The sequence below is a fragment of the Trichosurus vulpecula genome, chromosome 4 (genome assembly GCF_011100635.1).
Source record: "Trichosurus vulpecula isolate mTriVul1 chromosome 4, mTriVul1.pri, whole genome shotgun sequence".
In the NCBI taxonomy this organism is placed as follows: domain Eukaryota; kingdom Metazoa; phylum Chordata; class Mammalia; order Diprotodontia; family Phalangeridae; genus Trichosurus; species Trichosurus vulpecula.
Window position 1 is genome coordinate 308,256,087 of NC_050576.1, and position 14,015 is coordinate 308,270,101.

The 14,015-nt window shown below is 39.0% G+C and overlaps 1 protein-coding gene across 1 annotated transcript in view; it reads left to right on the forward strand.

Annotated features, from left to right (window-relative positions):
- The window catches only part of OLFM4 (olfactomedin 4), a 36,099-nt gene that overhangs the window by 5,068 nt on the left and 17,016 nt on the right, over window positions 1-14,015 (forward strand). Inside the window, exons 2-3 of the mRNA XM_036758295.1 lie at window positions 2,349-2,501; window positions 13,320-13,532. Coding sequence (XP_036614190.1) covers window positions 2,349-2,501; window positions 13,320-13,532 — 366 coding nt within the window. The remainder of the gene's footprint in view (window positions 1-2,348; window positions 2,502-13,319; window positions 13,533-14,015) is intronic.

Here is a 14,015-nt window from a genome sequence, read left to right on the forward strand (position 1 = left end):
TGGTTTTCTGCAAACAGGTTTCCCTCAAACTCACACACAGTCTACCATTTCTTACAGAGAAATGACTGGCTCAGTTCTTCTCCATCCCTTTAGGAGGGGAGCTAGCTGAGCATTTCTCCAGGTGTATAGGAGATGAAAGCCTAATCTGTGTTCTTCCCCTCTGTTTTTCATTGCAAGGTGTGGAGGCCAGGTAGGTAGGGGTAGAGTTGGTGGAGTGTGAGGAAGGAGATATAAGACCCATATTTCCAAAGGATACTAGGAAATAGAGCCATTGGGATTTTGTCTTCAGAATGTCAGGACCAATAGGAACATTAACAATCACTTAGTGTGAGCTCCTTATTTGACAAGTAAGGAAATTGGGAGCCAAGGAAATGAAGCGATTGTTAGAGATTGCATAACAAGTAATTTGTGGACCTAACCTTAGAACCCATGACTCCTGACTTGCAGACCTGTGCAAGTTATATTGAGTTCTCCAATAGAGGAAAATACTTTTTTTTCCCCTTCTTTTCAAACATCAAGGAGTTTAAATTGACCTTGGAAAAGCAACCTCTGCTATAACTCTACAACTTGTTTGCCTGACTTATCAAAGATGCCCACACTTCACTGTCCTTGGGATTTGGGGGTCAGACAACCAAGAGGTAGCCTTGTAGCCACCTATGTGTATGCATGTTCTTTTTGAGAAACAAATATAATTAGAAGTATGGGAGCAGGTCTAAATTGGTGCTATTTCCTTCTTGCCAAGGTAGCAATCGACTGGCTGAGGATTTTACTAAGAGAAGAAGAGAGTGCCCTACTCAATTGGATGGGAGAAGTTGGGGGTAGGATTTGGTCATAGCATCAAAGAATTTAAGCTCTAAGGGACTTTAGAGGTTATTTAGAGTCCAGTGCTTCTTAAGCTGTGGGTTGTGACCGCATATGGGGTCTTGTAGCTGAATGCGGGGGTCGAGAAAGGCTGGCAACAGTAAAAGGTTTCTGAACACACAACAGCCAAAAATTAATTCAAAATCCAATGTGTAATGAAAGCGACGTGTTTCTGACAGCATTTGCCCACGTCGTGTCACATAACTTCACTGAAGCCTTGGTTATGAACACATAACATGTGCACTTTGCATTGCGCGTGCCTTCATGTGCAATGCCAACGAATGCTGCCAGAAACCCCTCGGCTCAGATTCGAGACTATTATATGTTATGAATTGCAGTGTTTTTACTGTACATGCACAATCATTAAAAGAATTTTGGCTTGGGATTAGGACAGAATTTCCAACAATTTCTGAAATGGCCCTCAACATACTTCTGCCATTTTGTTCTATATATTTATGTGAAGTGGCATTCTCAGAATTGACAATTATAAAATCAAAATATTGATCAACTCTGAAAAACATTAAAGATGCTCTGTATCCAGCAGCATCAAATATTCCACCAAGATTTAATTCTTTATGTAAAAATAAATATGCAAATTTGCTTTAGTCTTTAATAAATGATAAAATTATATGTATGCCAAAGAATTGTTTTAAAATAAATTTCTTTATGATTTACTATCAGTAAATGTTTCATCAGTATACCTATTTTATATACTTACGTACCCAGGGTTGTGTAAAAATTTCTCAGACCAAAAGGGGTTGAGAGTGGAAAATGCTTAAGAAGCCCTGATTTAGACCAGTCTCCCCATTTTACATATGAGGAGATGGAGTCTCAGAGAAGTTATTTGATTTGCCCAGTCACAATCTGGTAAATAGCAGAATCAGGATTCAAACCTAAATCCATCTGCCTTTCGTCTGCACCATGATAGTAACCCATTTGGGTCATTTGTGACTACTGGATGGGGAGGAAGCATCTTAATTTTCCTTCTCTGGAGTGTAGGAGGAGGATTTTCCCTGGTGTTTCTCAGAGTCCATGAGGGCCATGGAATATAGAACTGCAAGGGATTTAAGTGATGCCCATAAATGAGGAAACTGGCCCTGAGGAATGATGTGACTTGTCCAAGGGTATGTTGGGGGTCAATAACAGAGACAGGTATCAGTCCTCCTAAAACTCTGGCTTGAGGGCTCTCAGGTCCTCCGACTGCAAATTCCCTCCTTCACACAAATACTATGTCACTCTTTTAGTACAGGCTATTGATTTAAAAAAAATTCTCCAGCCCCTAAATTTGGCTCATAGCTTATGTCGATATAAAGCTCTCACCTTTGAAAATGAAGCAGCTATTGCATTCTTTTCCAATTCTATTCATTTATGTGTTTAACTTCACTTGTCTGCCTCTCTCTGAGTACTCTATTCATAAGTGAGGATCTGTCATTTAGTTTGACAGTGACAGCTTTTTTGAACTGTATGTGTTGAATTTGTTTTTCTAGGTGTTCTCGAATTTCAATGGCTCCTTGGATGACCACGGAATCTGCACATGCTCTGTGGTCGTGCCAGACACATCCTTTCCTGTTCTGAAGGTGGAAAGCTTGGAAATCCAAATCAGTGTTCTCACGGAGAAATTTGAGAAAGAATTGACTAAAGTAAGCATCCCCCTTTCCTACCTTCCAAGATAGTATTCCTCCCTTATGCTAAAATAAATGAACCTAGACTGGGTGATGTCCTGCATATTTTGTAACTAAACAATTTTTTCTTATATCCAGGTGAGAACATGGGGCTGTGTTTGTGACACGTGACAGTGTTGGTGTAGAGTACCTACTGGGTTCTTAGTTTTGCTTTTATAGAATGAAAAATGCCAGCCAATAGCTTTTAATACTTGAAGGATTTGTAATTTCATTGTGGGTATCAACTCTACTGGTACAAACTGAAAGTTCCTCCCTGTTTTAGTAGATAGTTTTTGTGAATTGTGTGGTTGAAAATTTCTTTATCTGGTGGGCCAGTGTGGTGATGAACCTCGCCTTTGCTCACCTGGTTAGAATCACATAATTTGAGAGCTGGAAGGAACCCCCAGTGGTCATTTACTCCAATCCACAAATAAAAGGAACCCTCATTACAATGTAATTGACAAGTGGACATCTAACCTCTTCTTGAAGACCTTCAAGAAAGGGGAAACTATCACTTTTGGAAGTGCCCCATTTCACTTTCAAATATCTTGAATTGTTAGGAAGTTTTTTTTCTGTCTGTAAGCTAAGTTTGCCTTTTGTAATATCTACCCACTGCTCCTGCCCTGTCCTCTGGGGATAAACAGAACTAGTCTAATCCCTTCTCTGAATGACAGCATAGTACAAATACTCAAGGATGGCTACCATGTCCCCCTTACTGCAATCTCCCCTCAACATTTTTGTTCTCTAAAGAGGCTAGACATCTCCCATTATTCCAATCATTTTTTTTCACCTACCAATGGGTTCAGGGACTCAAGGTCTCAGATTACAGATAGTTGGTACTGTTCTAGAACACACATGCATGTGTATATATATACGTGTGTGTATGGACACAGACACAAACGTATATATATATATATATATACTTATACACACATACATACATATACATATACATATACATATACATATATATATATATATATATATATATATATATATATATATATATATATATATAAACTTTTTTTTGCTTGGTAGAACTTCGCAGAGCTTATGCTCCATTGGAAGCCTTCAAGGACACAGGATCACCTCTATGCTATGATGAAGGACTGGAGGGTGACTTTAGTGGATAGAAACTAGGTGTGTCCTGTATAAGTGTTCACTTCGTAAGATCACTTGGTTAATATATTTCAAGAGAAATTATGCTTCTTTCTCAGGATTTTCTTTTCCTTCTCTATCTTTTGTTATTGTTTTTATATTTTTCCTTACCATATTGATTTTGTTCTATCTCTCTCCTTTCCTTTTATTCCTTTGTCTTTTTTCAATTCTCCTTCCCTTTCTTCTGTGTCTCTCTTTCCTTATGTTTTTCTCCATATCTTCTTCCCTTTGTCTTTTCTCCAGCCTCCTTTTTCTTCCTTTCCTCCCTCCTTAATTTCTCCTCTCTTTTTTCTTCTCTTTCTTCCTTCTCTTTCCCTTTCTTCTCCATCTTGTCTTTGTGTCCCTTCCTTATTTTCTTTTATTCTTGCTTCCATCCTTTTATTCCAAACTTAGTCTTCCTCTTTCTATCCCTTCTTTTTTCCTCTCTATGCCATGTCTTTTCCTTCCTTTCTTTTCTTCTCTCTATCTTTCTTAAACTTTCCCCTTTTCTCTGGGTACTGGTTTCTTGACATAAATTGCCTCAGTGGAAGCATTGGTGCATTAGACCAGATAAGCTAATATCTTGCAGGAACCAAGAGAATACTGCCCTGGGAATTTGGACCATAGCTTTGCCCCATTGACCAATGGAACCTTCTTATCCTCTGCGTTGTGCTTCAGGGATGACATACTCTTCTTTGACCAGCTAAGCGTAGGAGGGATAGAAGGAAGAAATCCGAAAGGGAATAAGGCAAAAGATAATTTGAAGTTGACTGATGTAAAGTGACAGAGAGTGCCGATTTTGGCATCTCCCACTGTCTTGGCCAAGTTTAAAAGCCAATTAGAAAAGACTTCCATATACATCATCAATGAAGACTCAGCAATAAGGTGCTTACATTTTGTATTACCATTTTATCCAACTATTAATTTATGACCATCTTGTGGTTTTACTGCAAGATTCAAAATAAGTTTTCCTGGCAATTTTAAGCTCAACTGCCTCAATTTCAAACACAGTTATCCTTTAAAATAAAATTATTGTGAGGATGAGACCCTGCTTTCAACTTGAATTGGTAGATAAATATTCCAAGTTTAAATGAGGTGTCCAAGAAATGTGTTTGACTGCTCCAGGAGCCAAGCTTCTTAAGAAATAAAATGTCCTTGAATTAATCAGCAGGAAAGGCACAGCACTAAATTATAAATTCTAGCCATTAATATTCATAACCCTATTCTAGCATAATCAAGAGTAGATAAGAAGTTATGCATAAAAACATAACAAGTGGAGGAGAATCCTAGGTAGAGATCTTTTCAGTTAAAATCATTTGCTTTGAAATAAGGGAAGCTAATGATTTACATGTCTTCACTTGCCGGCAGGAATGTGAAGGACAGTTTGAAATCTGCATGCTGCTTAAGGGGGAATGTGTAGCTTGGCAGATCCATGAATATGGGACATTTAATTCCCAGCCTGTAAGTCAGGGCAGGCAGCAGCTGCCTTGTTAATAATTGGCAAGGAAGGAAAGTAAAGTAGGTGGGAAAACTCTTAGGTCTGAACGACAGTCATAGATCGGGGGAAAAATTCTTTAGTGTGTCCTCACAGAACCATACTTCTGGGTGTACAGGTAAATAGGTGGCTAGAGGTATAAAAGAGAGACTCTGATGGGTTGTGATAATAATCATAACTTGCATTTGTGCACTCGAAGGAAAGAAGTAAGCATTTATTAAGCACCTATTATGAGCCTGCTACATTATAAATATTATCTCATTTGATAATCACAGCAACCCTGGGAGGTTGTTGTTGTTTAGTCATGTCTGACTTTTCTTGGCCCCGTGGACCGTACTGTCCATGAGGTTTTCTTGGCAAGGATATTGGAGTGGTTTGTCATCTCCTTCTCCAGTGCATTAAGGCAAGCAGAGGTTAAGTGACTTGGCCAAAGTCAAACAGCTAGTAGTGATGATGATGATGATGATGATGATGATGATAGCTAACATTGATGTAGCAACTACCATGTGCCAGGCACTGTGCTAAGTGCTTTACAATTATCATCTTATTTGATCCTCACAACAATAGATGCTATTACTATTCCCATGATATAGATGAAGAAACTGAGATAGACAGAGGTTGAGTGACTTGCCCAGGGTCACACAGCTAGTAAATATCTGAGGCTGGTTTTGAACTCAGGTCTTCCTGACTACAGGTTTACTGCTCTATTCACTGTGGCATCTAGCAGCCTCTATTACATTTTCTGTTTCAAAGGTCATTCTTATCTACTATCTCAGTTAATCCTTACCAAAATTCAATGAAATAGGGCAAGGCAGGTATTATGATACCCATTTTACAGATTTGTAAACGAGGTCTCAGAAGTTAAATGACTTGCTCAAAGTTACACGGAGGCTTACTGGCTTAGTTAAAACTGGATTCCAGGTTTCTCAGCTCCTAGTCCAGTGCTATTTCTGCTGCACCAGATTGTTTTATCAAAAGCCATTGACAAATTACTCTTTTATAATCTCAAGCAGGCGCATGGCCCAACAGCAGTGTCATCAAACCTACGGAATGCAAACTCCTCAGACTAGTATGTAGAGCCTTGCATAATCTTACTCAAACCCACCTTTCCAGATGTTGATTCCATGCTCTTCTTCATAAACAATGTTCCAGTCAATACAGATAGCCAGTTTTTCCCCAAACTTCTTGCTCCATCCCCTGGTGAGCATTCCCAATGCTTAAGCTGTTCCACATGCCTAGAATCTGGTGAGTATATATTGTGGACTGGGTGTGCCCAGGCGTAGTGACACACCCTGGAAAGGGACTCATTATCATTGGCCCTCCCCCTCCCCCTCAGGGGTGGGGTCAACGGTCATCCTGGCCCCATGGCGTGCTGGAGATGGGATGGGCTCTATGCCTGGACTCTCTTCATCTCCTTACTTTTATTTAAGGCTTAACACTCTTATTAGCTTCTTTTCAGTGTCTTTCTCTCAACTCCTCCATGATCTGTTTATATGATGTCCTACCCTGTTCTTTACTCTCCCTTTTTATTTTTTTTGGTATTTTATATGTAGATATATAATATATGTACACACACCCACACACACACACACACACACACACACACACATATATATATGTATATATATATATATACACATATGTAATATGTATATATTTGTGGGCATGTTGTATTCCTCTGAGTAGAATATAAATTCTTTGATGGTAGGGATTCCTTCCTTCCTTCCTTCTTTCCTCCCTCTTTTCTTTCTTTCTTCCTTCCTTCCTTCCTTTCTTCCTTTCTTCCTTTCCTTCTTCTCTCTCTCTCTCTCTCTCCCTCTCTCTCCCCCTCAATCCCCCTCCCTCTCTCTCCCCCTCCGTCCCTTTCTCACAAAGTTGGTGTGAGGTTTGCTTATACATGCAAATTTTGCGAGGTTCATTTAATATTTGTAAAATACTTTGTAAACCTCAAAATGTATATAAATGTTAGTTATTATAAAGAGAAGATTACATGCTGGTCTTCTTTATCTGATCAGCTAAATACACATTTTTCTCTTTTTATTCAATTTTTACTTTTTATAAATCTTTTGTTTTGAAATCACTTCCATTTTGAAGTTAACCTAACCAGCAAGCTATCTCTTATAACAAAAAGAGAAAAAGAAAGAAAAAGAAAAAAAAGCGGTTTGGCAAGAACTAACCGATGTATCAGCCAAGACTAATAGTATATACAATGTTCAGCAGCGCTAATAGTCCTCTGACTTTGCAAAAGAAGCAAAGGGATCTTTTGTCCCATCTCCTATTCAGGAGAAGCTTTGACAGACATTAATTAAGTGATACTATATTCAAGGTGCTGTGCTATTCCCTGAAGGTGCAAAGACCAAATGAATAACAAATTTTGCCCTCAAGAAACTTACATTCTATGGAGAACAGGCCAGTTTGGCTGGAATCTAGAGTACAGTACTACAAAATGAGTCTGGGAAAGTCGACGCAAGCAAAACTGGAAAGGTCTATAAATAAGCTGAGGAATTTGTTTTCTAAGAGGCAATAGGGAGCCAACAAATTTATTGAGCAGAGAAACATCAGACCTTTTTAGAATAATTTTGGCTACTGTGTAGAAGATGGATTGGAAGGAGGAAAGACTGAAAACAGAGAGACCAATAGAGAGGCTATTACAATAGTCCATAAAAGATGATGAGCGACTGAAGAAGTGTGGCATCTAAGTGTGTGGAGGGAAAGGGGATAGATGCAAGTGATATGATCACGGTAGCACTCATAAGACTTGGCAACTTAGTAGATTTGTTGAGTGTGGGGAAGGGAAAAGTATATAACAACTCCAAGGTTATGAACGTTGGTGACTGGAAAGAAGATAGCAGACTCAACAGAAAGAGGGGAATATGGAGGAGCAGAAGTTTTTGGGGAAAAAAAGTTTTGTTTTTGGATATATTGAATTTGAGATGCTTGTAGGACATTCAGCTAGAGCTGGTGAGTAGACATTTGGTGATACAGGGCTGGATAGGTTAAAAAACAGTGGATCTGATATGTATATGGTTCTTTATAACCAAATTGGCTTGTAGCCTGCTTGACCTAACTGACTTTACTGTTTAAGATTACAAAAAATGAATCTATTTAAAAATCCATAGGCATTGCCATAGTTTTTGGTTTGGAGAAGCCTACAGAAACACAAACGAGACTACCTTTTTAGCTCAATAGACAACAGCATGCTAATTATAGAAATAGAGCAAGGCCACAGTCCTAGTAAGGAGTGGAAGAAATTAGTTTCCATTCTTAGAGTCCATTAACGGAGCAGGAAGGATATAACATAAATAAAGAGAGGCCCTGAGGGGTGTGCCATTGACCTGAATCCCAAACAGAATCACAGAGATACAGAACTGGAAGAGATTATAGTCAGTGTAATACAGTGATTGAGTGCTAGATTTTGTATTAGAAAGGCCTGTGTTTGAATCCTGCTTAAGACAGCATCTGTGTAACCTAGAGAAAGTACCTTAATTTCTCTGAGCCTTCTTTAATTTCCTTTTTAGGGGTTTGGATTTGAGGACCTCTAAGACTCCTTCCCTTCTAGGTCTAAATCTATTGATCCATAGATTTAGATTTGGAAGGAACTTAGAGATCCTCAAGTCCATCTTCCCCTCATTTTATAGAAGAGGAAAATGAGTTACTAAGTCACTAAGAGATTTATCCAAATTCACAGAGGTATCAAGAGTCAGAACTAGGAGTTGAAACTAGATCCTTTAAATCTGAAGCCAAGACTCTTTCCACTAATCTATGGGGCCTGTCTAGTTCAACTGCTTCATTATGCAGGTGAAGAGACAGACCCAAATAAGTAATGACACATATGTACTTTGTGACAGAGTCAGGATTCAAACTGAAGTCACCTGACTCTCAGGCCAATGCTCCTTGTGCCTCCCACAAAATAGTGGTGTCATGTGAACCCATAATGACAGGATTTTAGTGAGCAGGAGGGAATGTAGGATGTCAGACAAAAGGTATTTTTAGTGACCGATTTGGATTTGGCACCCTACCTGGGCTAGTTGACCAATGCTTTGAGATTGCTTTATCCAAATGGCCCTCACCAATCATCTTGACCTATATCTTGCCACTGGATTCTGATGACTCTGGAGGAGACAGGGAGGCTTATGACTATGCACAACCCTGCCTCACTTGAATTCAATTCACTTGCAAGTCAAGATATCATTCTCCTGATGTCATTGGTCTTCGAGAAGGAAGGATGGACAACATCACCTAGCCTTTATTTATTGAATGGGCATTGCCTCAGACAAACTGAGACCTGGGAAAGACCTTTGCTTTAAAAGGCACAGGTCTCCCACTGTATCTGGGGCCATTTCCATTCATCTTGACTATGTCTCATCACTGGACTCTGATGACTCTGGAGGAGAGAGTGAGGCTGATGACCTTGCACAGCTCTGCCTCACTTAAATTCAATTAACTTGCAAGTCAAGACATCACCCTCCTGGCATCATTGGTCCTCTTTGAGAATGAAGGACAAACAACAACATCCAAATGGCCCTGGCTGCTTATGTCCCTCCTCTGTATCTCTCTCACAAATCACTAGCATGATGTAGATGGCTTATGCTGATAATCATTTAAATCACAGAGAAAGATCACATGTCAAATAATTTTGCCCGGCCTGGGAACCTCACCTCCTCTTCCCAGAACTCCCATTGTCTTAAGCCTTTTAGTCCAGTCAAAAGATCATTGAATTAAATGTCACCTATAGGGGCTAGACCAAAGATCTATTTTTCTTTTAAGTTCTTTCCACTAAGGGTTTCATCCATTTTAAAAATGAAACTATAGAGCCTCTTCATTTTGTGTCAGGCAAAGGCAAGACTATCCTACTTTCTTGTGGGAAGCATGGTATGAGGACATGTTTGAACTCTCCAGTAGACTGCAAAAGCTACATTTCATTGAGCAGATACGGTGGCTAGCTTCCTCTTTTGCAGAACAACAGCTGCACTGAGTCACCAAAATGTTCAAGGAAAGCTGAGAAATATTTTGTTTGTTCCAAGAGCTAACAAGACCAAAAGCCAATAAGCAGATTGATTTCCAAAGCTTGCATTCTTGCAAAGTTTTGGCTCACTATTCCTGACAATATGTGAGTCCGTGCCCGGTTTTCATGGAAACAGAAATTCAGTCATCTTGTACATGTGTATGTGCTTCTGATAGAATCTTAAGAGGTTTCAGGCAATTTAAAAAAAATCCATGTACCCACCTAAATGTCACCATTGTTGCTTAGGTTTGTCAAATTCAGTGATGAGATATCTAATGACAGTGAGCATCGGTAGCCTGGAGAAATATAGTAGCAGTGTTAGAGGCTGCATTTTCCACTTTTATTCCCTGCCTAATTTGCCTGTAGCCTAGGTTCTTTCCAGTTTGTGGTCTATGAGTCTAGTCAAATTTACATGGCTGATTTCAGTGGGAGGGCTGAAATGACAGAGACACAAGACTTCCTTTGGGCTAAAAATGGAAGAATCTTAGATTTAGAAGAGACTACAGTGATTATTTAATCCAACTCCTACCTGAAACATAACCTTTTTCATCTCATGGACCCTTTTGGAAGCCTGCAGATCGTTTTGAAGAATGCTATTTCTAAATGCATAGAATAAAATACATAGGATTACAAAGGAAATTATACTGAATATGGTTATCTATTAGAAAAATTCGTAGATGTCATGCTAAGAAACCTTGCTCAATATCATTCCTAACAAATGAATGTTTAGCCTTTGCTTGCAGAATTTCAGTGCTAGTAAACTCACTACCCCTCAAGGCATCCCATTCCATTTTTAGTCAGCTTTAATTGTTAGGGAATTTTTCTTATATTGGCCTTAATATTGTTTAGTCTCTATAATTTCCACCAATTCCTATTTGGTCCTTCCCTTTGAAGCCAAGCAGGACAGATCTAACTTTTTTATGTAAGCCCTTCAAGTCTTTGAATAATATTCTTGCTGTCCACCTTTCCCCTAGCCCCAAGTCTTCTCTTTTTGAAGCCAAGTATAGCTAACTCTTTCAACCAATTATTGTATGACCTAGTCTCCAGTCACCTCAACATCCTATTCATGCTTCCTTTATTTTGATGCTCTCTAGTCTGTCAGCCTCCTTCCTAAAATGTAGTGCCAAGAATTGAACACTATTTCAGATATTGTTTGACCAGGTCCAAGCATGGTGGAACTATTTCTCCTACCTCATTTACTCTGCTATGAATTTCCCTTCCCCTTGCCCTTTCCTCTAAGGTTTTAGTAACTAAGAAAGTCTCAGGCAGATCTCAAAGTTCTACCCACAAAAGGTCCAGTGACAGTGGCATTGTAAGAGGCAGTATGGGGTAGTAGATAAAGAGGTAGTTTCAGTGGCAGAGAAACCTGGGTTTAAGTATCCTGCTTATCACATACATTGGCTATGTGACCATGGGTAAATCACTCAACCTCAGAGCCATAGAGAGTTCTATAAGATTGTAAATTGCAGGGAAGGTGATAATCTGTACTGCTAGAGGGAGTTTACATACTGACTGAGAGTTCTCTATGCCAATGAAATCACATGTCTGCTTCTCTGCTCCTAAAAGGTTATATGACTGCTCTTTTTTGGATTTCGTACCATATTATCAGGTTATAGGTGATTCAGTGGATAGAGTGCTGAGCCTTGAGTCAGAAAGAGTCATCTTCCTGAGTTCAAATCCAGCCTCAGACACTTACTAGCTACGTGACCTTGGGCAAGTCACTTAACCCTATGTCTCAGTTCCTAATCTGTAAAATAAGCTGGAGAAGGAAATGGGAAACCACTTTAGCATCTTTGCCAAGAAAACTCCAAATGGGGTCACTAAGAGTCAGGCATGACTGAAATGACTAAACAACAACAAATTAATAAAATCCATATTGTTCATATTAATCTTGGGTCCATTAAAATTTGTGGATATTTTGCATTAACTATTCTCTAGTCAGCTATACTTGTGTGGTTGTTTTGGTGGTGGTGGGGAGCATCTGGCATTGAATTAATCTAGACACTGCGGTCTTGCTTCATGACATTAATGCAGTCTGCCCTCAGTGTATCACTAAAGCAATAGAGGAAAAAAGTAAAGCCAGCAACTTTTAATAAGCAAGTTCTTTAAAAAGCCCTGACATTTCCTTGAGAGATTATGCACAGAAAGAACCACCAACTGTGTTTATTGAAATATCCATTTGGAGATTCCAATTACATACTAAATACACTGAGGGAATTTTGGGAAATATTTTAACTTAATGATCAGACATTCAAATATATGCAACAAATGTGTAATTTGAAGGTCTGATTGCAATAATCAGTTCTTGGAATAAATGTAGGTACATTTAATGAAATGTGCAGTTTTGCTGTTGTACACATACTTACATAGTGCATGTTAAGTTGGTGCTTCCTCTAGACCTCAGAAGCATAGAGATATCTATGTTCTCAATGAGGTGGGCTGGGGTGGGATGGCATAAGTACTTTCTGCATTTGTGCATTTGCAATCCATTTGTGCCTCATCATACTACACAATTCTTGTCCATGCTTTTTCAAAAATCCTCACAAGTCCAACTGCAATGGCTTATCATGGTATGGAGGTGACTTTGGATTTTCCACATCTATGACAGAAGAATGGGAGCTCTGGTAGATCCTACCAAGTTAGAAATGCTTCTAATAGACTAAGTCTGCAATCTGAGTACCACTTTAACTAAGTATAGAGAAGCCCATGGCTAACTCTTTGGCAAAGGGTATCCAAGATCCAGATGGCTGCTTTAAAGCACTGCTGAAAAGTCTAGGTGTTCAAGATTGACCTCTGTAGAGCAACCAAAAATGAAAATTGAGTCATTACATTTTCCCTCCCATCAGAATTGAGAGTATGGGGATAGTATTTGCCAACCATTGAGTTCCCTGGTGTTCTTATTTGTTGTTTGAGAACTATATGTCTTCATGCATCACTGGAGATGATGATATGTTTACATGAAATGAAAGGTTACACCATTTTCAACCAGTTCAGTTGGTAGACTGGCTGAAATCCTCAAATACATGCTTTTATTCAACTTCTTTACAGGAAAATCACCTTTAGATTTGTTGGCTGATTGATGGGGATCTATTCTTGTTCAGGAAGACCGGGGTATTTGGAATCATATTATCATTGATCTCCGTTCTTTTTTACCCTTCAGGTGAAGGAGTATACCAAAATGATGCTGCTGTTTGAACAGAGGCTTGTAAACCTAAGCATCAAAATTCAGGTCATGGAAGAGACCGGCTTTTCTTACACTAAACTAGACTTTGAGTTGCTTAAATTAGAAGTGAGTGAGATGCACAAACTGGTCACAGAATTGAAACTCAGTTTTGTTGGAAGCAATGTCATCATTGACCAACTGGAGCTGGAGGTAAGTGGTTCAGTATCCTCTTTTGAATTATTTACTAGAAAAAATGGAATGTGATTTTTTTTTCTTGTGCCACAGCTACACATTCACACAATTGGTATTTATTTCCATTGCTATCTTGCAAAGGAAACTGATCAAAGATATTATCTAGAATTATGTGTTGAGTCCTCTTTGAAAACCATGACTAGGTAAAGAGATATGATTATTATACCCAGTGGTTAGGGTCCTGCTATAATGAGTGCTATATGACTCAGGACTCTTTATTTCCCTCAGTGGGGACCAGGTAACTGTGCTGTGCTAATGAGACCAAGTCTGGCATACTTAATCCCTGTGTAGTACCTGGCCTACCCTCTGCCATGGCCTCCCTGAAAACTATACCAAACTTGAGACACTCCCCATGAAGTTATTTTACTTTTACTTGTCAATAAAAGCAAAGTTTTCACATTCATGAAAAACACATTTGCTCAGAAGATAGCCAATAAAGTA